The 25,213-nt window shown below is 40.6% G+C and overlaps 1 protein-coding gene across 1 annotated transcript in view; it reads right to left on the reverse strand.

Annotated features, from left to right (window-relative positions):
- Window positions 1-684: 684 nt before the first annotated feature.
- The window catches only part of LOC100662534 (zinc finger protein 345-like), a 43,099-nt gene continuing 18,570 nt past the window's right edge, over window positions 685-25,213 (reverse strand). Inside the window, exons 3-8 of the mRNA XM_023541278.2 lie at window positions 23,554-23,782; window positions 22,385-22,480; window positions 19,832-19,891; window positions 8,100-8,226; window positions 6,118-6,271; window positions 685-5,529 (exon numbers count right to left, since the gene is read on the reverse strand). Coding sequence (XP_023397046.2) covers window positions 3,402-5,529; window positions 6,118-6,271; window positions 8,100-8,226; window positions 19,832-19,870 — 2,448 coding nt within the window. The 5' untranslated portion in view covers window positions 19,871-19,891; window positions 22,385-22,480; window positions 23,554-23,782 and the 3' untranslated portion in view covers window positions 685-3,401. The remainder of the gene's footprint in view (window positions 5,530-6,117; window positions 6,272-8,099; window positions 8,227-19,831; window positions 19,892-22,384; window positions 22,481-23,553; window positions 23,783-25,213) is intronic.

Consider the following 25,213-nt stretch of genomic DNA (forward strand, 5'->3'; position numbering starts at 1 on the left):
GAGGTCCTTTGCAGGAGATTTCCCCAATGCAATGCGTCTTTTGATTTCTTGATTGCTGCTTCCATGGCTGTTGATTGTGGATCCAAGTAAAATGAAATCCTTAACAACTTCAATCTTTTCTCTGTTTATCATGATGTTGCTCATGGTCCAGTTGTGAAGATTTTTGTTTTCTTTATGTTGAGGTACAATCCATACTGAAGGCTGTGGTCTTTGATCTTCATTAGTAAGTGCTTCAAGTCCTCTTCACTTTCAGCAAGCAAGGTTGTGTCATCTGCATAACGCAGGTTGTTAATGAGTCCTCCTCCAATCCTGATGCCCCGTTCTTCTTCATATAGTCCAGCTTCTCGTATTATTTGTTCAGCATACAGATTAAATAGGTATGGTGAAAGAATACAACCCTGACGCACACCTTTCCAGACTTTAAACCAATCAGTACCCCCTTGTTCTGTCCAAACAACTGCCTCTTGAATTACCTTCAGTAAAATTTTACATGCGTGTGACATTAATGATAAAAAAAAAGATACTGTACAATAATTTCTGAATTTGGTTGGGTCACCTTTGGAATGGGCAGAAACATGTATCTATTCCAGTTGGCTGTCCAGGTAGCTGTCTTCCAAATTTCTTGGCATAGATGAGTGAGCACCTCTAGTGCTGCATCCATTTGTTGAAACATCTCAATTGGTATTCCATCAACTCCTAGAGCCTTGTTTTCCACCAATGCCTTCAGTGAAGGTGGGACTCCAATTCAATCCATAACTAATTGTTATGGATTGAATTGTGTCCTCCCAAAATGTGTGTCAACTTAGCTAGTCCATGATTCTCAATATTGTGATTGTTCACCATTTTGTCATCTGATGTGATTGTCCTGTGTGTTGGAAATCCTACCTCTATGATGTTAATGAGGTGGGATTAGCAGCAGTTATGTTAATGATGCAGGAGTCAATCTACAAGATTAGGTTTTGTTTAAAGCCAATCTCTTTTGAGATATTAAGGAAAGAAATGAGCACAAAGACAGGGGACCTAATACCACCTAGAAACAAGAATCAGGAGACAAGCATGTCCTTTGGACCTGGGGTCCCTGCACTGAGAAGTTCCTTGGCCAGTGAATATTGATGACAAGGATAGAGCTGATAGAGAGAGAAAGCCTTCCTCTGTAGCCGGTACCCTGAATTTGGACTTCTAGCTTCCTACACAGTGAGTGAATAAATTTCTGCTTGTGGAAGCCATCCATGTTTGGTATTTCTACTATATCGGCACCAGATGAGTAGGAGAAGTACCATGAGTTCTTGATCATATGTTACCTCCTGAAATAATTAAACATCAACCAATACTTTTCAATACAGTGTCTCTGTGTATTCCTTCCATCTTCTTTTGATGCTTCCTTTATTGTTCAGTATTCTCCACAAAGAATTCTTAATATTGCAACTCGAGGCTTGAATTTTCTCCTCAGTCCTTTCAGCTTGAGAAATGCTGAGTGTGTTCTTCCCTTTTAGTTTTCTAACTCCAGTGATTTGCACATAGTTGATTTGATTCCTTTGTATTTCATCTGGCGAGGTCTATGTATATAGGCACCATTTATGGTATAGAAAAAGGCATTTGCAATAAATCGTTGGTCTTGCAAAATTCTATCATGTGATTTCCAGCATCATTTCTATCACCAAGGCCATATTTTCCAACTACTGATCTTTCTTCTTTGTTTCCAATTTTCACATTACAATCACCAGTAATTATCAATGCATCTTGATTGTGTGTTTGGTCAACTTTAGAGCCCAGAATTTGGTAAAAATCTTCAATTTACATGTCTTGCAGTAGTGGTTGGCAGGTAAATTTGAATGACAGTCATATTAATTGGTCTTTCGTATAGACATATGGATATTATCCTATCACTGACAGTGTTGTACTTCAGGATAAATCTTGAAATGTTCTCTTTGATGATGAATTGATGTCATTCCTCTTCAATTTGTCATTCCTGGCATAGCAGACCACATGACTCTAATATTCAAAAAGGTCAGTACGCCATTTCACTCACTAATGCCTAGGATATTGATCTTTATGTGTTCTATTTCATTTTCTATTATTCCCAAGTTTCCTATATTCATACTTTGTACATTCCACATTCCAATCATCATTGGAAGTTTGCAGCCATTTCTTCTCATTTTGAGATATCCCATCTCAACAAATCAAGGTCCCAAAAGCTTTATCCATCCACATCATTAAGGCAACTCTACTTTGAAGAGGCAGCTCTTCCCCAGTTGTACATTGAGTGTCTTCTGACCTGAGGGGCTCATCTGCCAGCACTATTTCAGAGAGTGTCCTCCTGCTATTCGTAAGTTTGTCAATGGCCAATTTTTTCAGAAGTAAACTGCCAGGTCTTTCTTCTTAGTCTGTCATAGTCTAGAAGCTCCACTGAAAACTGTCCACTACAGGTGACCCTGCTTGTATTTTAAATGCTGGTGGCATAGCTTCCAGCATTACAGCAACATGCAAGCCACCATAGTACCACAAACTGACAGATGAGGTGGATTAGCCTATACTGGCATAAACAATTTAATAAATAAAAGAGAGAAAAGGAAAATCTATTCCTTGCAGAATACCAATTAATAAATACAGAAGAAATGATGACAACAGGAAATACCATTCAGAAAACACAATATTAATAATCATAGACAATAATTATCAATCGACAGTAAAATTAGCAGGCCAAAAAAAGTATGATGAAAAACAGAGTATTTGCACAATCTCAACATACGGCCCTATGACAAACTCATTATAAAGGGTAAAACTTAATTTTATAATAAAAAAATGGAAGGAAATGTCATGAATATGGAAACAAAATACTCTTAAACCAAATACAAGATCAGTGTGTTTTATTGTACGCAAAATAACATCAATAAAACATTAAAAAACATAAAAACACATTTGTTGGAGGCTATTCCCTGCAGCATTATTTGTAATAGGCAAAGACTTTAAGGAAGGTAAAATTTAGCTTGGATGGAGAAAGTAACAAACACTGATTCGCATAGCCCTGCAGTTATAATGAAACTGTCACGTCTCGCAAAGGCAAAAGGTAGCTCTAATGACCCCTTTTTTGAGTTAGTATTCCTTTTGTACTCACAGAGAAACTTTGTTCTTCAAACTGTTAGAAATCTGCTGTTTGAAATTACGGTAGTAAGGATGAAACACCCCAGTTTTGACATAGTCTGCACTTTGTAGTGAGGTGTGAGGAAAGACTCAAGGTCATAACACCTCTCTCCACTCTGAGTTCTTATATGTATAGTGACAGCTGAGAGCTGCCTAAAGGCTTTCCCAGTTTCCTTACATTCATAAGGTCTCTCTCCACTGTACTTACATACATAGTGAGGGGTGAGGAACAACTAAAGGGTTTCCCACATTGGTTACATTCATAATTCATAAGGCCTCTTTCTACTGTGAGTCCTTATATGTGCAGTGAGGTTTGAGGCCTTACTAAAGGATTTCCCACATTCCTTACATTCATAAGGTCTCTCTCCAGTGTGAATTCTTCTATGTGTAGTGAGGTGTGAAGAACTCCTAAAGGTTTTCCCACATTCCTTACATTCATAAGGTCTCTCTCCAGTGTGAATTCTTCTGTGTATACTGAAGTTTGAGGAACAACTAAAGGCTTTCCCACATTCCTTACATTTATAAGGCCTCTCACCACTGTGTGTCCTTAAATGTGTAATGAGGACTGAGACCTGCCTGAAGGCTTTCCCACATTCCTTACATTCATAAGGTCTCTCTCCACTGTGCGTTCTTATATGCTTAGTGAGGTGTGTAGAACTCCTAAAGGTTTTGGCACATTCCATACATTCGTAAGGTCTTTCTCCACTGTGAGTTCTTATGTGTGTAGTGAGGGCCGAGGAATCAATAAAGGCTTTTCCACACTCCTTACATTCATAAGGCCTCTCTCCACTGTGAGTTCTCCTATGTATAGTAAGGGCTGAGGAAGATGTAAATGATTTCCCACATTGCTTACATTCATAAGGCCTCTCTCCACTGTGTGTCCTTGTATGTGCAGCGAGTGTAGAGACCTGCCTAAAGGCTTTTCCACATTGCTTACATTCATAAGGCCGCTCTCCACTATGAGTTCGTATATGTGCAGTGAGGAATGAAGAACGAGTAAAGGGTTTCCCACATTCCTTACACTGATACCCTTTCTCACCACTGTGATTTCTTATATGTATACTGAGGTGTGAGGCTTGCCTGAAGGTTTTCCCACATTCCTTACATAAATAAGGCCTCTCTCCACTGTGAGTTCTTAAATGATTAGTGAGGTGTGAGAGTTGCTTAAAGGCTTTCCCACATTCCTTACATCCATAGGGCCTCTCTCCAGTGTGAGTTCTTGTATGTTTTATGAGGGCTCTGGAGTTACTAAAAGCTTTCCCACATGTTTTACACTCATAGGGCTTCTTGCCAGTGTGAGTTCTTGTATGTGTAGTGAGGTCTGAGGAACACATAAAGGCTTTCCCACATTCCTTACATTCATAAAGTCTTTCCCCACTGTGCATTCTTACATGCATAGTGAGGTGTGAGGAACTCCTAAAGGCTTTTCCACATTCTTTACATTTATAATGTTTCTCTCCACTGTGAGTTCTTACATGTGTAGAGAGCCCTGAGAAATCAATAAAGGCTTTTCCACACTCCTTACATTCATAGGGCATCGCTCCATTGTGAGTAATCATGTGCGTAGTAAGGGCTGAGGAAAAAGTAAAGGATTTCCCACATTGCTTACATTCATAAGGCCTCTTTCCAGTGTCAGTTCTTATACATGTAGTGAGGGCTAAGGAATTACTAAAGCGTTTCCCAAATTCCTGACATTCATAAGGCCTCTGCACATTGTGAGTTCTGATATGTGTAGTGAGATGTGATGACTTACTAAAGGCTCTCCCATATTGCTCAGATACATAAAGTCTCTCTCCACTATAAGTACTTATATGTGGAGTGAGAGACGAGGCTTCAGTACAGGCTTTCCATTTCTTATATTCATAAGGCTTAAACCTGTTATGAAATTTTTTATGTAATAAGAGGGATGAAGGACGAGTACAGGTTTTACAACATTCTTTACAGTCATGCTTATAATCTCTCACCTGTGTCCAAAAGGAGGAGAAACTAAAGAAATGTTTCCCACATGCTTTAATTTCAAAGCATTTCTCACCATTGAGTGTTGTGACGGGATTCTTAAGCGTTGAGATACAAATGAAGTCCTTCCCACATGTCTCACATTTATGGGGCTTCTCTTCATTAAGAGTTCTTATTTGCATGGTTAGGTGAGAGGGACAACCGCAGGCTTCTCCACGTTCCTTATACTGACAGACATGACATCCAGTGAGAGGTCTGGTAGGATGTTTTTGTGATGAGTGATCCACAAAGGCTTTTCCACACTCACAGCACTCAAAGGGATTTACATCTGGAGGGTTTCTTTTTAGCACAGTAAGATTTAAAATATGGCTGAAGGTTTTTCCACACTGACTGGCTTCATTATTTTCACAGAGGTTGTCTACTGAATGACTTCTGTTAAAAACAGGAAACATGCTGTTGGAAATAAATTTGTTCTAACTTCACCATTACCAAACACAGTAAATGTGGATGGTTTTTGCCCTGACTTGTCTCATGTTTCATAGATTAAATCATCTAGCAGAATACTATCATTATTGCCACTGTGTTTCTAAAATATATTACATTCTGATAATTATGTCTAAATGAAACATGCTTCAAATATTCGATAACTAACTCAGATTTATGAACATGTTGTATCATGAAAATTCTCTGAACCCAGAATTTTACAGTTAGCATCACGTATTGTTCTTAGGTGGCCTAGAGTCAGTTGTGACTCATAGCAACTACATGTACAATAAAATGAAACGTTGCCTAGTCTTGAGTCATCCTCACAATTGTTGCTATTTGTGAGCCCGTTTTTGCAGTCAATGTATCAATCTATCTCAAAGAGATCCTTGAAAGTCATCTTCTTTTGTGCTGACTTACTACTTTATGAAGCATAGATACATCTATACATACACATATACACACAAAAATATCACGTTACAAAACCTTAACACCTTCTCCTGAGGCACTGTTTTCTCTTGTAGGAATGACACTCACCTCAAATATCTCCTCTGGTGTTTATGCTGATCTTTAGCGGCATGTAATTCAGAGGTTTCTCCTAACATGGAGGACCAGGTGTTATTCTTCATGAATTGCACCATTATATGTTCACTGGATAATAATTTTTCTCCATCATTAAGGTTTTGAGAGACTGACCCAATAATTCAAGTTGAGGTTCATAATATGAAACAAAAAGGAAAGGCATTATTAGGGGAAAAAAAAGGATACCGTGAACAAAGGCAGACTTAGCTCCATTTTGCCGTTTCAGCACTTCGACACTGGTGAAAACGTAATTTACGTTTTAATAATAAGCACTGAGAATGATGGTGACATACACAGGTGTAATTAGGAGAGCTAAGTAGAAAAATACTGAACACAATACACATATAACATCAAAAGAGGAAAGGGTCTCCAAAACCACAGGTGTGAGAGAATTGCTAAAGTCAGAAAACTAAGCTCAGATATATGTGAAGTTGTGTCATCAACCCAAAAGAGACTTTTTCTAGGTGACTGATTCAAATGTAATTCCCTATCTTACTGTGCTGGCTCCTCCAGGACAATAAATGGGCACTCCAACATGGTGCACATGAAGAAATCCATGTCATTAGGGAAGACAATGTAGTGATGAACATTTCCCTGACACTGAGCCAATACACTGCTCTGCAGGGTCTCTGCAGATGGACAGGTGTGGGTTTATTTGCAGCAAAAAAATCATGGCAAACAAGTAATGAACACAATAAAACTCTCTAAAAGGTCTAAACAAAAATCTCTCATGTCCCAAAGTGACCCCTAAAACCAGTGCTTATGCTTTCAACACGTACAGAGCCTCACGGCTTTTAAATACAAAAGAAATGAAAATGAACCTTCTTATTTTTTTATGGTCCTTTAAGTGAAAGTTTACAAATCAAGTCAGTCTCTCATATAAAAATTTATATACACCTTGCAATGTACTCCTAGTTGTTCTCACCCTAGTAAGACAGCACACTCCTTTTCTCCACCCTGTAGTCCCCGTGTCCATTCAGCCAGCTTCTGTCCCCCTCTGTCTTCTCATCTCCCCTCCAGACAGGAGCTGCACACATGGTCTCATGTGTCTATTGGGCCATGAAGCTCACTCCTCAGCAGTATCATTTCCTATCCCATACTTCAGTTCAACCCCTGTCTGAAGAATTGGTTCTGGGAATGGTTCCAGTCTTGGGCTAAAAGAAGGTCTGGGTACCGTGACCTCCAGGGTCCTTTTAGTCTCAGTTAGACCATTAAGTCTGGTCTTTTTACAGGAATTTGAGGTCTGCATCCCACTGCTCTCCTGCTCCATCAGGCATTCTCTGTTGTGTTCCCTGTCAGGGCAGTCATTGGTTGCAGCCGGGCACCATCTAGTTCTTCTGGTCTCAGGCTGATGTCGTCTCTGATTTATGGGGCCTTTTCCATTTCTTGGACCCATAATTACCTTGTGTATTTGGTGTTCATTTTCCTTTGCTCCAGGTGGGTTGAGACAATTGATGCATCTTAAATGGCTGCTTGCTAACATTTAAGACTCCAGATGCCACTCACCAAAGTGGGATGCAGAATGTTTTCTTAATAGATTTTACTATGCCAATTCACCTATACGTCCCCTGAAACCATGGTCTCCAGACCCCGGACACTACTACTCTCGCCTTCGAAGTGTTCAAGTTTATTCAGGAATCTTCCTTGGTTTTTGTTTAGTCCAGTTGTGCTGACCTCTCCCATATTTTGTGTTGTCTTTCCCTTCACCTACAAAAGTTCTTGTCTACTATCTAATTAGTGTGAAAACTAATTTTAATACATAGAAGTTTATGTTCATGAGGTAGCCAGGATTTACGAACTTCACAGATGAATGGACCATGCCTGTTTTATTTAACAATTTATTTCCATTCCTCAGCTCAAACACCGGAGCAAAATTGATGTGTAAAATATTTGTTAACTAAAGGATAATTAAAAAAAATAAACGATGCCATTCTTACCTATTGAGGCAAGGTTTCTAAAGGTTTCCATCATCACATCTCTGTAGAGTTTCCTCTGAGCAGGATCTAGCAAAGCCCACTCTTCATGGCTAAAGACCACGGCCACATCCTCAATGACCACTGAGACCTAAAACATTCAACACATTTGGGATCCATATGGTACCATTTACTCCAACATGTGCAAGAAAGTAGGGTAAGGCTGAGCCTTCATGGGAAGTAAGAATTTACAGAAATTTAACACAAGGTGCTATGTTTTACAAGGTCTACTCTAGGGTATGACCATCAGCCGCACCCCTTCCCTAACTACATTCACATCCTCACTAATGGCATACTGTCCTCAGACTTCCAACACACTGAAATAATCTCTCCACCGTTTGACTGCAATCAATTACAGTCCTATTCCACTCTCTTTACAATCTAGAACAGTTAGAAAACATGGCACAAATTAAAGAAATGCTTTAACTCAGATCATCAATTCCCTGTGAATAAACAATTACATCTTCCTGCATAAGACCCACAAGAACACTCAACAAAACATTAAGTGTGCAGCGAAAGCAGGATGAGATACTAACAACTGGGAAACACTGAAGAATGCCAGTTTTTCTTTTTATCCCTCACATCCATGGGAACACGAGAGGCCTGCACAACAAACTGCCAGCCCAAGACCCTGAGCTGCTCATATCATATTGAACAACTATAGGACTTCAGGAGGAGACAGGTCCACCTGCTGAAAAAACCAGGTGGACCTAATTCTCCTTTTGGAGAATTAGGAATTTTTACACGACATTCACCTATTTTTCAAAAACTAAGTTGTCCTGTAATCTTCTCTGTCCCTTTCATGTTGCTGTGGTTGTTAGGTGCCCTTGAGCAAGTTCAGATTCATAGCGACCCTAGGTACAATGGAATGAAACACTGCCTGGTCCTGCATCAATCGCACAACTGTTGTTTTGCTTGAGTCCATTGTTGCAGCCACTGTGTCAATCTACCTTCTTGAGGGTCTCCCTCTTTTTCACTGAACCTCTCTGCTTTTCTGACATCATGTCCTGCTTCAGGGACTGGTCCCTCCTCATAACATGTCCCAACTACGTGAGACAAACTCTCACCATCCTTGCTTCTAATGAATATTCTGGCTGTACTTCCTCCAAGACAGATTTGTTTGGACTTCTGGCAGTCCATGGTATATTCAATATTCTTCATCAACACCATAATTCAAAAGCGTCAATTCTTTGGTCTTCCTTTAACTGTCCAGCATTCACATGAATATGAGGTGACTGAAGGCACCATGGCTTAGACCAGGCACAACTTATTCCTTAAAGTAAAATCTTTGCTTTTTAACCCTTTAGAAAGTTCTCTTGCAGATAATTTCCACAATGCAATTTTTACTTGCATTGATTTCCTGACTGCTAGTTTCAAAATGCATTGATAATTATTGGTGACTGGAATGCAAAAGTTGGAAACAAAGAAGAAGGATCAGTAGCTGGAAAATATGGCCATGGTGACAGAAACAACACCGGAGATCGAATGAGAGAATTTTGCAAAACCAGTGACTTCTTCGTTGCAAATGCCTTCTTTCACCAATATAAACGGCGGCTATACACATGGACCTCGCCAGATGGAACACACAAATCAAACTGACTACATCTGTGGAAAGAGATGATGGAAACGCTCAATATCATCAGTCAGAACAAGGCCAGGTGCGAAACACAAAACAGACTATCAATTGGTCATATGAAAGTTCAAGGAGAAACTGAAGAAAATCAGAGCAAGTCCACGAGAGCCAAAATATGACCTTGAGTATATCCCACTTGAATTTAGAGACCATCTGAAGGATAGATTTGATGCATTGAACACTAGTGACCGAAGACCAGAGGAGTTGTGGAATGACATCAAGGACATCATCCATGAAGAAAGCAAGAGGTCACTGAAAAGATAGGAAAGAAAGAAAAGACCAAGAAGGATGTCAGAGGAAACTCTGAAACTTGCTCTGGAACGTCGAGCAGCTAAAGCAAAAGAAAGAATTGATGAAGTAAAAGAACTAAAGAGAAGATTTCAAAGGACATCTCAAGATGACAAAATAAAGTATTATAATGACATGTGCAAAGAGCTGGAGATGGAAAACCAAAAGGGAAGAACACGTTCGGCGTTTCTCAATCTGAAAGAACGGAAGAAAAAATTCAAGCCTCGAGTAGCAATAGTGAAGGATTCTATGGGGAAAATACTAAAAGATGCAGGAAGCATCAAAAGAAGATGGAAGGAATACAGAGAGTCATTATACCAAAAAGAATTAGTTGATGTTTAACCATTTAAAGAGGTGTCATATGATCAGGAACCGATGGTACTGAAGGAAGAAGTCCAAGCTGCTCTGAAGGCATTGGCGAAAAACAAGGCTCCAGGAATTGATGGAATATCAATTGAGATGTTTCAACAAACAGGTGCAGCACTGGAGGTGCTTACTCGTCTATGCCAAGAAATATGGAAGACAGCTTCCTGGTCAACTGACTGGAAGAGATCCATATTTATTCCTATTTCCAATAAAGGTGATCCAACTGAATGTGGAAATTATAGTACAATATCATTAATATCACACACAAGCAATATTTTGCTGAAGATAATTCAAAAACGGCTGCAGCAGTGTATCGACAGGGTACTGCCAGAAATTCAGGCTAGTTTCAGAAAAGGACACGGAACCAGGGATATCATTGCTGATGTCAGATGGATCCTGGCTGAAAGCAGAGAATACCAGAAGGATGTTTACCTGTGTTTTATTGACCATGCAAAGGCATCTGACTGTGTGGATCATAACAAATTATGGATACCATTGCGAAGAATGGGAATTCCAAAACACTTAATTGTGCTCATGAGGAAACTTTACATAGATCAAGAGGCAGTTGTTTGGACACAACAAGGGGATATTGAAAGGTGTGCGTCAGGGTTGTGTTCTTTCACCATACCTATTCAGTCCGTATGCTGAGCAAATAATACGAGAAGCTGGACTACATGAAGAAGAACAGGGCATCAAGATTGGAGGAAGACTCATTAACAAACCTATGTTATGCAGATGACACAACCTTGCTTGCTGAAAGTGAAGAAGGACTTGAAGCACTTACTAATGAAGATCAAAGACAGCAGCCTTCAGTATGGATTGCATCTCGACATAAAGAAAACAAAAATCCTCACAACTGGACCATGAGCAACATCATGACAAACGGAGAAAAGACTGAAGTTGTCAAGGATTTCATTTTACTTGGATCCACAAACAACACCCATGGAAACAGCAGTCAAGAAATCAAAAGACACATTACATTGGGTAAATCTCCTGCAAAGGACCTCTTTAAAGTGTTGAAGAGCAAAGATGTCACCCTGAAGACTAAGGTGCGCCTGACTCAAGCCATGGTATTTTCAATTGCATCATATGCATGTGAAAGCTGGACAGTGAATATGGAAGACTGAAGAACTGACGCCTTTGAATTGTGGTGTTGGCGAAGAATATTGCATATACTATGGACCACCAAAAGAACAAGCCAATCTGTCTTAGAATGAGTACAACCACAACGCTCCTTAGAAGCAAGGATGGCAAGACTGTGTCTTACAAACTTGTGAGGTGTTGTCAGGAGGGATCAGTCCGTGGAGAAGGACATCATGCTTGGCAAAGTACTGGGTCAGTGGAAAAGAGAAAGACCCTCAACAAGGTGGAGTGACACAGTGGCTGTAACAATGAGCTTAAGCATAACAACAATTGTAAGGCTGGCTCAGGACCGGGCAGTGTTTCGTTCTTTCGTGCATAGGGAGTCAGAACCAACTCTACGGTGCCTAACAACAACAACATTTTCATGGGTGATTGCTGATCCAAGTAAAGTGAAATTCTCGACAGCTTTAATCTTCTCTCCGTTTATGATGATGTTGCTTATTGGTCCAGTTGTGAGGGTTTTTGTTTTATGTTGAGGTGTAATCCATACTGAAGGCTGTACTCTCTGATCTTCATCAAGTGCTTTAAGTCCTCTTCACTTTCAGCAAGCAAGGTTGTGTCATCTGCATAACACAAGTTCTTAAGGAGTCTTCCTCCAATCCTTATGCCACGCTTCTTCTTCATGTGCTTCACTTGTTTCTTGAAACATCTCTTTTGGTATTCCTGCATCATTTAATACTTTCCCCTAGAATTCTTCAGTATTGCAACTCGAGGACTGAATTTTTCCTCTACTTCTTTCAGCTTGAGAAATGCAGAGCCTGTTCTTCCGTTTTTGTTTTCTATCTCTAGGTCTTTGCACATGTCATCAGAATAGTTCGTCTTCTCAAGCTGCCCTTTGAAATCTTCTCTTCAGCTTTTATTTCATCATTTTTTCCTTTTACTTTAGCTACTCGACGTTTAAGAGCAAGTTTCAGTGTCTGTTCTGACATCCATTTAGCTCTTTCCTTTCTCCTGTCTTTTTAATGACCTCTTGCTTTCTTCATGTATGATGTCCTTGATGTCATTCCACAACTCATCTGGTCTTTGGTCATTAGTCTTCAACGTGTCAAACCTATTCTTGAGATGGTCTCTAAATTCAGGTGGGATATACTCAAGTTTGTACTTTGGTTCCAATTTTCTTCAGTTTCAACTTGAACTTGCATATGAGAAATTGATAGGCTGATCGGCGGTCAGCACTGGCCTTGTTCTTACTGATGATATTGAGCTTTTCCATCACGTCTTTCCACAGATGTAGTCAATTTGATTCCTGTGTATTCCATCTAGCAAGGCCCATGTGTACAGTTGCTGTTTATGTTGGTGAGGGAAGGTATTTGGAACAAAGAAGTTGTTCATCTTCCAAAATTCTATTATATGATCTCTAGCATTGTGTCTATCACCACAGCCATATTTTCCATCTACCAATTCTTCTTTGTTTCCAAACTTGGCATTCCAGTCACTAGTAATTATCAGTGCATCCTGATTACACGTCTAATCCATTTCACGCTACAGAAGTTGGTAAAAATCTTCAATTTCTTCATCTTTGGCCTTACTGTTTGGTACATAAATTTGCATAATAATCATATTAACTGTTCTTCCTTGTAGGCGTACAGATATTATCCCATCACTGACAATGTTGTACTTTAGGATAAATCTTGTAATGTTCTTTTTGATGATGAATGCAATGCCATTACTCCTCAAGTTGTTGTTACCAGCATAGTAGACCTTGTGACTGCCCAATTCAAAATGAACAATATGAGTGCATTTCAGCTCAACAATTCCTAGGATATTGATCTTTATGCGTTCCATTTTATTTTTGAGGATTTCTAATTTTCTTAGATTCATACTTTGTATATTCCAGGTTCTGATTATTAATGGATGTTTGCAGCTGTTTCTTCTCATTTTGAGTCGTACTATATCAGCAAATGAAGGTGTCGGAAGCTTGATTCCATCTGCATCATTAAGGTCGACTCTACTTTGAGGAGGCAGCTCTTTTGCAGTTGTCTTCTGAGTGCCTTCCAACCTGAGGGGCTCATCTTCTGGCGCTGTACCAGGCAGTGTTCTGCTGCTATTCACAAGGTTTGCACTGGCTAATACTTTTCAGAAGTAGACCACCTGGTCCTTGTTCCTAGTCTGTCTCAGTCTGGTAGCTCAGCTGAAACCTGTCTGCCATGGGTGACCCTGCTGGTATATGAATACCAGTGGCATAGCTTCCAGCATCACAGCAACACACAAGCCCCATGGTACGACAAATACTGACAGACTTGTGGGAGGAATGTTCCTTAGCGGCAACAAATGCAAGACTTCCTCTTGCGTATTTTGGACGAGTTATCAGGAAGGACCAGTCCCTGGAGAAGGACATGATGGTAATTATGTATGATTGTAATTACATACATCAAAGGCACCTAACAGCAACGTATATGTAGAAGTGATGGATACAATGGAAAAATTAAAATTAGAGCAGGATCCAGAGAACTGGCAGTGCTGATAATGCAAGCAGCAGTACTAGTTAGGCTATTAAGAGTGGACTTCACTGAAAAGAACACCTGAGCTAAGACTTGACGGATGTGAAGGAATTGCCCAGGGGACATCTGAGAAGGGACTGTGCCAGGAAGAGGAAAAAGACAGAGCACAACCCAGAATTGGGAAGATGTGGTGTATGTTTTAGGAAGAGCCAAAGGCCAGAGTGACTTGAGCATAATGAGATGCAGGAAAGTAACAGTAGAGGAATCTGGAGAGGTGACTGGGGTCAGTGGTCATATGATGCTTTGGGCAACTTGCTGGCAACTGAAGACAATTTAGCTTTGTGAAATGCAATTTTATGCTTCTGAGCAGAGGAGGAAACTGATATGACACTGCTTCAAAAACCGGTGTGCAGGGGACAAATGTAATATGCAGGAAGACAAATTAGAAGGTTACAGGCATAATCAAACATGAAATGACGATGGTTGAGACTGGGCCAGTGGCTGGATGGTGGTGAGTGCGAGGGATGGTCCTAGACTTTTAAGGTAGATGCCATAGAATTTCCCGACGCACTTAAGGGTGAAGTGTGAAAGGAACAGAGGACAAGGATGAATTCAAGATATTTTCTGTTGAAAATTGGAAGGATGGTTTTAGGGATTGGACTCTATCCTCCCAAAAAAACATGTGCTGTAAAGCCTATCCCATACCTGTGGTTATAATCCCTTTTGGGAAGGGGTTCTCCTTATGTTAATGAGGCAGTATGAGTGTAGTATGTGTCTTCACTCAATCTATTTGAGATATAAAAGATTAAGCAACTGGCAAGAAAGCAGAGAAAAGGGAAGATAGATTCCATGGCATAGGAAGATCACCAAGAAGTCAAATAGAAAGCTCAAAAGACACAAGGACCTTCCCCTATAACCAACAGAGAAAGGCTTCCCCTAATGTTGGTGCTCTGAATTCGACTTCTAGCCTCCTGAACTCTGAGAAAGTAAATTTCTGTTTGTTAAAGTCATCCACTTCTGATATTTCTGTTATAGTAGCACTAGATAACTAAGGCAGATGGTGTGCTAACAACTTAGATGGAGAAACCTACGAGGCGACAACATTTTATGGAAGGGATGGAGAGATTACTTAGAGTGTGTTGAGTCCAAAATGAGAATAAGATGTCAAAAAGAAGAAGACATATAAAAACTGTATATTCGTACAAGAAAACACAGTAAAAAACCCAGTGCCATCGAGTCAATTCTGACTCATAGTGACCCTATAGGACAGAGTAGAACTGCCCCATAGAGTTTCGAAGGAGCATCTGGAAGATTCGAACTGCCAACCCTTTGGTTACCGGCCATAGCACTTAACCACTATGCCACCAGGGTTTCCTACAAGAAAACAGTACTGAGCAATTAAAAGTGAACTATGTTCACTTAAAGCACAATAAAAATTATTAAAAAAAAAAAAGTAAACTATTGGCCAATGGAAGTTTTCCTAATGTAAATTTAAACTAAAGGAATTGACACAAAAGATGCATAAAGTATTATTTCATTTGTTTACAACATAAAAACAATCAAAAGAAAATATATTAATTTAAGGATGCAAATACTGGAAGAAATACAGTCAGAATGCTCCTTAGAACTGAGGATGGTGATACTTCCTCTCATGTACTCTGGAAATTTTATCAGGAGGGACCAGTCCCTGGAGAACAACACCAGGCTAGGTAAACTAGAGTATAAGCAAAAAAAAAAAAAAAAAATACGAAGACCTTCAATGAAATGGTTTGACACAGGAACTACAAGAATGGGGTCACACGTAGCAAAGATTGTTAGGGTGTTGCAGGACTGGGTAGTATTCTGTTCTTTTGTACATACAGTCGCTATTGGTAGGACTCATCTCACGTGGGTTTTGGTTTATATTGGAACAAGTATAGCCAGAATGTTCCTTAGAAATGAGAATAGCAAGACTTCCTCTGACGTACTTTGGACATTTTATCAGGTGGGACCAGTCCCAACGTCATGCTTGGTATACGGTCAGTGAAAAAGAGGAAGATCCTCAGTGAAATGGATCAGCACAGTGGCTGCATCGTTGGGCTCAAACATAGCAGAGATAGTGAGGAGGGCGCAGGACCAGGGAATGTTTTGTCTTATTGTAAATAGGGTCGCTATGAGTCAGAACCAACTCGATGGCACCTAATGATGACAACATCATCAGATAGTAGGTAAAAGTATAAAGGAAAGCAAAGAAATGATCACTGTACATATTGAGATACTGATTTCATCAAGATGGAAGCATGAAGATTGTGACTGAAACATTAGAAATTGAACAATTAATAATTGTGGTGTACTGCTTAAAAGCTCAGACTTCTAACCAAATGGTCGGCAGTTCAAATTCACCAGCCTTTCCTTGGAAACCCTATGGGGCGGTTCTACTCCGTCCTATAAGGTCACTATGATTCGGAATTGACTTGACAGCAATGGGTTTTTTTATTCAACATTATCCTACACCTTGTAGTTGTTGTTGCTGTTAGGTCCCATCGAGTCAGTTCTGACTCATACCGACCCTAGGTTCCACAGAACGAAACACTGCCTAGTCCTGCGCCATCCTTACAATCATTGTTATGCTCGAGCCCACTGTTGCAGCCACTGTGTCAATCCATCTTGTTGAGAGTCTTCCTCTTTTCCGTTGACCCAGTACTTTACCAAGCATGATGCCCTTCTCCAGGGACTGATCCTTCCTGACTACGTGTCCAAATTATATAAGACACGGTCTCGACATCCTTGCTTCTAAGGAGCATTCTGGTTGTGCTTCTTTCAAGGCAGATTTGTTCCTTTTTTTGGCAGTCCATGGTATATTCAGTATTCTTCACCAACACAATTCAAAGGCATCAATTCTTCTTCAGTCTTCCTCATTCACTGTCCAGCTTTCACATGGATATGATGTGACTGAAAATACCACGGCTTGGGTCAGGCACACCGCAGTCTTCAAGGTGACACCTTTGCTTTTCAACACTTTAAAGAGGTCCTTTGCAGGAGATCTGCACAGTACAAAGTGTCTTTTGATTTTCTGACTGCTGCTTCCATGGGTGTTGATTGTGGATCCAAGTAAAATGAAATCCTTGACAATTTCAATCCTTTCTCCGTTTATCATGATGTGGCTTACTGGTCCAATTATGAGGATATTTGTTTTCTTTATATTGAGGTGTAATCCATACTGAAGGCTATGGTCTTTGACCTTCTTCATCAGTAAGTGCTTCAAGTCATCTTCACTTTCAGCAAGCAAGGTTGTGTAATCTGCATAATGCAGGTTGTTAATGAGTCTTCCTCCAATCCTGATGTCCCATCCTTCTTCATATAGTCCAGCTTCTTGGATTATTTGCTCAGCATACAGATTGAATAGGTATGGTGAAAGGATACAACCCTGATGCACACCCTCCCTGACTTTATACCACTCAGTATCCTCTTGTTCTGTCCAAACAACTGCCTCTTGATCTACATACAGGTTCCTCATGAGCACAATTAAGTGTTCTGGAATTCCCACTCTTCTCAACGTTTTCCATAATTTGTTATGACCCACACAGTCGAATGCCTTTGCATAGTCAATAAAACACAGGTAAACATCCTTCTGGTATTCTCTGCTTTCATCCAGATCCATCTGACATCAGCAATGATATACCTGGTTCCACATTTTCTTCTGAATCTGTACAGAATTTCTGACAAATCCCTGCCAATACACTGCTGCAGCCGCTCTTGAATGATCTTTGGCAAAATTTTGCTTATGTCTGATATTAGTGATATTATTCGAAAATTTCCGCATTCGTTTGAATTACCCTTCTTGGTAACAGGCATAAATATGGACCTCTTCTAGTTGGTTGGGCAGGTAGCTGCCTTCCAAATTTGTTGGCGTAGACGAGTGAGCACTTCCAGTGCTGCATCCATTTATTGAAACATCTCAATTGATATTCCGTCAATTCCTGGAACCTTGTTTTTTACCAATGCCTTCAGTGCAGCTTAGACTTCTTTCTTCAGTACCATCGGTTCATGCTCATACAGTAACTCCTGAAATGGCTGAACATCAACTAACCCTTTTTGGTATAATGACTCTGTGTATTCCTTCAATCTTCTGTCAGTTTGTCGTACCGTGGGAGCATGCGTGTTGCTGTGATGCTGCAAGCTATTCTACTGGTATTCAGATAACAGCAGAGTCACCTATGGAGGACAGATTTTAGCTGAGATTCCAGAGTAAGACAGACTAGGAAGAAGGACCTGGCAGTCTACTTCTGAAAAGAGTTAGCCAGTGAAAACCTTATGAATAGCAGCAGAACACTGTCTGATACAGTGCCGGAAAATGAGTCCCGCAGGTTGGAAGGCACAAAAGAGACGACTGAAAAGAGCTGTCTCCTCAAAGGAGAGTTGATCTTAATGACATAGATGGAGTAAAGCTTTTGGGACCTTCATATGCCGATGTGGCACGACTCAAAATGAGAAAAGCTGCAAACATCCATTAATAATTGGAATGCGGAATGCATGAAGTATGAATCTAGGAAAATTGGAAATTGTCAAAAATGAAATGGAACACATAAACATCGATATCCTAGGCATTAATGACCTGAAATGGACTGGTATTGGCCATTTTGAATTAGACAATCATATAGTCTACTATGCCGAGAATGACAACTTGAAGAGGAATGGTGTCGCATTCATCGTCAAAAAGAACATTTCAAGATCTATCCTAAAGTACAACGCTGTCAGTGATAGGATAATATCCACATGCCTACAAGGAAGACCAGTTAATATGACTATTATCAAATTTATGCACCAACCACTAGGGCCAAAGATGAAGAGATAGAAGATTTTTATCAGCTGCTGCAGTCTGAAATTGACCGAATATGCCATCAAGATGCATTGAGAATTACTGGTGATTGGAATGTGAAAGTGGGAAACAAAGAAGTATTAGTAGTTGGAAAATATGGCCCCAGTAATAGAAACACTGGAGATCGAATGACAGAATTTTGCAAGACCAACAACTTCTCCACTGCAAATACCTTTTTTCACCACCATGAACAGCGACTATACACATGGACCTCGCCAGATGGAACTCAAAAAAATCAAATTGACTACATATGTGGAAAGAGAAGATGGAAAAGCTCTATATCATCAGTCAGAACAAGGCAAGGGACCGACTGCTGAACAGATCATCAATTTCTCGTATGCAAGTTCCAGTTGAAACTGAAGAAAATCCAAGCGTGTCCAGGAGAGCCAAAACACGACCTTGAGTATATCCCACCTGAATTTAGAGACCATCTCAAGAACAGATTTGATTGCGTTGAACACTAGTGACCGAAGACCAGGCAACTTGTGGAACGACATCAAGGACATCATACATGAAGAAAGCAAGAGGTTACTGAAAAAGACAGGAAAGAAAGAACAGACCAAGATCGATGTCAGACGAGACTCTGAAACTTGTTCTTGAACGTCCAGCAGCTAGAGCAAAAGGAAGAAATGATGAAGTAAGAGAAATGAACAGAAGATTTCAAAGGGTGGGTCAAGAAGACAAAGTGAAGTATTATGGCATGTGCAAAGAGCTGAAGATAGAAAATTAAAAGGGAAGAACGCACTCAGAGTTTCTCAAGCTGAAAGAACTGAAGAAAAAATTCAAGCCTCGAGTTGCAATAGTGAGGAGTTCTATGGGGAAATTATTATGCAACACAAGAAGCATCAAAAGATGGACGTTGTAGCTAGAACATGCTAAAAAAGAACAAGAAAGAAATAAAAATGTCCAACAGATGGGAGGGGATCCATTCCATTTTACTTTATAGATTAAATAATTGTATACTTACCGAACCAAACCCATTGCTGTCGAGTCGATTCCGACTCATAGCGACTGTATATGTAGAACCCTGAAAGACGGTGCAGATTATTACAAGAGGGAGAGATTTTAGCAAGTATGCAGATTATGAAATATATGCCAAAAAAGTGTTTACTTCAAATATTTCATTTATATACACTAGTACTATGTAGTTGAAAAATTAACTTTCAAAAGATAATGTATTTTAGTAAAAATAAAAGGTATCTAAAAGGACTGTAATTAAGTAAATTAAAGATCCTAATGCAAAAATTATAAATTATTATTAAGTGACATCCAAATGGTCTGAAGGAAAAGAAAACGTGGAGCAAGCACTTAGAAAACTTTTCTCCCTGTAGAGACCGTTATTTTCTACACGAATTTATAAAATTCCAGGTAAATGAATTATTTTTTAGAGCTTTACACACACAAAAATACATTAATAATGTATTTAGAAGTGTAAATATCTACAGACAGACAACTAATTCTAAGGAAAAAGGCATAGGGGCTTGTCCAAACGTCACATATATAACTACACTTTTACGTATTTACCTTGGAAATAAAACCGTAATGTATTAGACAGTGTAGTATCAGCACACCAAAAAAAGAAACCAATTGCTGTCGAGTTGATTTTGACTCAAAGTGGCTCTAGAGGACAGAGTAGAACTGTCCAAAGGTTTCCAAGGAGCACCTGGTGGATTCAAATTGCTGACCTTTTGGTTAGCAGCCAAGCTCTCAAACACTGTGACACCATGACTCAACTATCAGAACAGAAATACACAAATAGACCAATGGAAAAAAATAAACAGCCCTGAAAAAGGTGCACCAACCTATACAAAAAAGTTGATTCATGACACAGCAAGCAATGCAGGGCAGTCACAGAAAGCACACGTTTCAATATGTGAGGGGCTGTTGTAGTTGTTAGGTGCCGTTTAGTCCATTCTGACTCAACAGTCCTGTGTGAAACAGAACAAAACACTAAGCATGATGCCCTTCTGGTAAAGTAGAGTCAGCGAAAAAGACGAAGACCCTCAGTGAGATAGATTGGCTTCAACAATGGCTCAAGCATAATGACTCTGTGGATGACAGAGGAAGAGGCGATGTTTTCTTCTGATGTACCTAGGGTCACCATGAGTCAGAACTGACTCCAGGGCACTTAACAACAACTTTACCAAGCATGATGTCGTCCAGGGACTGATGCCTCTTGATAACACGTCCAAAGTATATGGGACACAGTCTCGCCATTTACAACCAAGACAGATTTGTTCGTTTTCTGACAGTGCATGGTATATTCAATATTCTTGACCTACAACACAATTAAAAGGCATCGATTCTTCTTCAGTCCTTCTTATTCTTCGTCACACTTTCGCATGCATATGAGGTGACTGAAAACACCATCCCTTGGGTCACGTGCACCTTAGTCTTTAAGGTGAAATCTTTGTTTTTCAACCCTTAAAAAGGTCTTTTGTAGGAGATTGGTCCAATGCAATGTGGCTTTTGGTTTCTTCACTGCTGCTTCCATGAGTCTTGATTGTGGATCCAAGTAAAACAAAACCCTTGAAAACTTTAGGCTTTTCTCCATTGATCATGATGTTGGTTATTGGCCCAGTTGTGAGGGTTTTTGTTTTACGTTGAGGTATAATACATACTGAATGCAGTGGTCTTTGGTCTTTATCAGTAAGTGGTTCAAGTCCTCTTCACTTTCAGCAAAGTTGTGTCATCTGCATAACACAGGTGTCTTAGTTATCTAGTGCTGCCATAACAGAAATACCACAAGGGGATGGCTTTAACGAAGAGAAATTTATTTCCTCACAATAAAGTAGGCTAAAAGTCCAAATTCAGGGTGTCAGCTCCAGAGGAAGGCCTTCTCTCTCTGTCAGCTCTGGAGGAAGACTCCTTGCCCTCAAACTTCCCCTGGCTGAGGAGCTTCTCAGATGCAGGGGCCTGGGTCCAAAGGTCACAACTCTGCTCCTGGTGCTGCTTTCTTGGTGGTATGAGGTCCCCAACTCTCTGCTTGGTTCCCTTTCATCTCTTGAGAGATAAAAGGTGGTGTAGGCCACACCCCGGGGAAATTCCCTTTACCTTGGATCAGGGCGATGACTTGAGTAAGGGTGGTATTACAATTCTACCCTAATTCTCTCAACATAAAACTACAATCACAAAATGGAGGACAAGTACACAATACTAGGAATCACAGCTTAATCAAGCTGACACATATTTTTGGGGAGACACAATTGAATCCATGATAACAGGTTATTAATGAGTCCGATCTTGCTGTCCAGTTCTTCACGCAGTCCAGCTTCTTGGATTATATACTCACTATATAGACTGAGGAAACCCTGGTGGCATAGTGGTTAAGTGCTACGGCTGCAAACCAAAGCGTCGGCAGTTTGAATCTGCTAGGCACTCCTTGGAAACTCTATGGGGCAGTTCTACTCTGTCCTACAGGGTTGCTATGAGTCAGAATCAACTCGATGGTACTGGCTTTGGTTTTAGTTTTTATATAGACTGAATAATTATAGTAAAAGGATACAACCCTCACACACACCTTTCTGGCCTTTAAACCATGCAGTATTCCCTTGTTCTGTTTGAACGACTGCCTCTTGATCCATGTAAGGGTTCTTCATGAGCACAATTCAGCGTTCTGCAATTTAACACATTAGGGGTTCTGGCATGACTTGTTACATATGAGTCTTTTAAAACTTTCTGGAGATTGAAGTAACCTTTAGAGTAACTTTTACATCAGTTAAAATAAGGATCCCTCTGTGTCTGAGAAGTTACCATACACTAAATTGAAAAATCCTCGGTAGAAATACATCAAATGATCTAGAAATTTTCTTCCAGTGGAAAACATAAACCCAGGAATGTAAATACATGCATCTCACATGTTGAGCTTCTCTAGTGAAAGAAAACATTTTAAGTTTAGATTCTAACTGAAGACTATGGAAAACAGTAAAAAATTATCAGAATTAAATACCAGCGGTAGGCATAGATGGCAAGACAAAGGACCTAGACTGGGGATGCATACTTTCCACACTTCTGAAAGACTCAAGGCAAAAGCATTACCCGCTGGCGGAAAAAAGTGGATCTGGAGACCCCACACAAAATCTAAGTCTATTCACTGTCCCCACCATCATGCCTCTGGTGATGTCAGGATATCACCTACATCACCCAGGACCCATAAGCAGAGATGACCATCACATACACACTCTCTCTGCCCTTTCCTAACCCGTAACATTCTGTGCACAGGGGAGCTGTAGTTTAAGAACTGCACAGAAAATGATACAGTGTCTGCGGGAAGTCAAGAAACCTGTTAAGAGCAAAGGACAAGGATGGCTCGGGAGGGCGGGGCTCCACCTCCACAGCCAGAACTGCTCCATAACCAGGCTCTGTTCAGGAGATTCTTTCATTTAACATGGAGCACCAAGGCCCAGAGTGGACGTTTAAAGTGCCATGGTGCAAGCTTTGAGAGGAACATAAGGAACGTGATCCCAGGTATCCAAATCTGAAAAGCTACATATATGCTGAGGAAGGGCTCAGTGACAATGGAGCAGGGCCTCAGGATGCCTCCTAGGGCTCAGTCCCTTGGCCGCCTCTGCCACCTTTTTTTCCTCACTGAGGAACAAAAATCCTGCAGCACAAAGCTGGCCCCCCAACAATTCTTATCAAGCCTCACCTACATACTGAGAGAATAACCCAGTTCTCTGTAGAACTCACCATTTCTTTCTCTAGCTTCCGAAGTCTGCAGGAATGTCGTCTCTAAGCCCAAGAAGAAGCCACTGCTGGAAGAGGGATGGGGATGAAAACAGCACTGGGCAGTATGGAAGGAGATGAGCAATGTTTGGTCCACACACCAGTTGAAGCAGTTGAAATCCTTCCTTGTGATTTACGGACGTGCAAGATGTTCGCCCTAGGTCCCCAGTTCTCCTTGCACCACACCTGAGACCTGAAACAGAAGAAGGATGGGGAGGAAACACTGTTGAGGAAGCAGGGAGTGCCAGGTTTCTGGCTTCCTCCCAGGCGCAGGGCAATGCTCCACCCTGAGGACATTTACACTGAAGGCAGAACAGGCCGCAGCCTCCAGAGCACACACCTGCGCTCTTCAGGCAGCTCCACGGGCCTCCGCTTTCTGCAACGAGATCACAGACGGTGGAACTTACTTCTCCCAGAGCAGGAGGAGCAGCCAGGCCTGGTCAGGCTGCAAAACTTGAACCTGATTTCCTCCAGGGAATCAGGGACCCAATGTTGAAGTTGTGGGTTCACCTATGTAAATCTGTCCCTTATAGATCAACACATACACCATTACATGGGGGAGTTGACAGGAAGAACATATTTTTCAAATTTCATTTTTAATTGTGTAATCTGGCTCACATAAACAACCTTCCCAAAATATAGGGGTTTTCTACATACTTAAATAAAACTAATGTTCTCAATCTTCGTTTAAATAACTTTCCCTTTCAAGCAATCTAACCTGACTCTCGGGTTAGGGCCTTTCATTACAGGTATCAGATGCCTCTGGTATTTCATCATTCACTTAAAACTTTCAGGCTAGACTGTAAGTCTATGGGCAGACACTGTATTTTGTTTTCTTGTTCCTTCTGGCCTATGACACTGATCACTGAGGACGCACACAGATTATCACTGGTTGTATATATTCTTGAGCACCACCATCTAAGTGAATTTTCTCTGAAGACAGGCACGCTTTCTTTCTACACAGTCCAATATTTAGCCACTAGCCCCTTCTGGCTGGTTAGCACAGAACACATGACTACTGCAATTGAGAAACTGAACTTTTAAGCATAATTAACTTTAATTGAAATAGCAGCATCTGGCTAGCGGACATCACAGCCCGAGCGGACTCACGACAGCCCTAAGTGACCAGCACAGCAGAAAGGGTGTGAAAGCTGCCATCAGGAAAAAGCAGAGCTTCACAGCTTTTTCTCTGCTGCAAGCTTGTTGCATATGGAAATGGAACGTATCCAAGCAAAGGCAACATTAAGCTCAATTCTTGTATTTATATGGTAAAGTTTAAGGTCAACCTAAATTGGATTTACCTCATTCTGAAACCCACAATGATATTTAAACACAAAAATGAGTGGGAGTGGAGGTGGAGCCAAGATGGCGGAATAGACAGACGCTTCCAGCAAGCCCCCTTTACAACAAAGACCCAAAAAAACAAGTGAAGCGAGTGTATGTATGACAAGCCAGAAGCCCTGAGCATCAAAGGCAAGCTTAGAAAACGAACTGAGGGGCAGGAGGAGGAACAGATGGTTCCAAAGGAGAGAGGAGTTACCAGACCTGAATCACGGGGAATCCTCAGACACCATTCCCAGAGCGGCGGCGGCGGGCTAGTACTAGTGATCGGCCCCAGAATCCT

This window comes from Loxodonta africana, chromosome 3 (genome assembly GCF_030014295.1).
Source record: "Loxodonta africana isolate mLoxAfr1 chromosome 3, mLoxAfr1.hap2, whole genome shotgun sequence".
Classification (NCBI taxonomy): domain Eukaryota; kingdom Metazoa; phylum Chordata; class Mammalia; order Proboscidea; family Elephantidae; genus Loxodonta; species Loxodonta africana.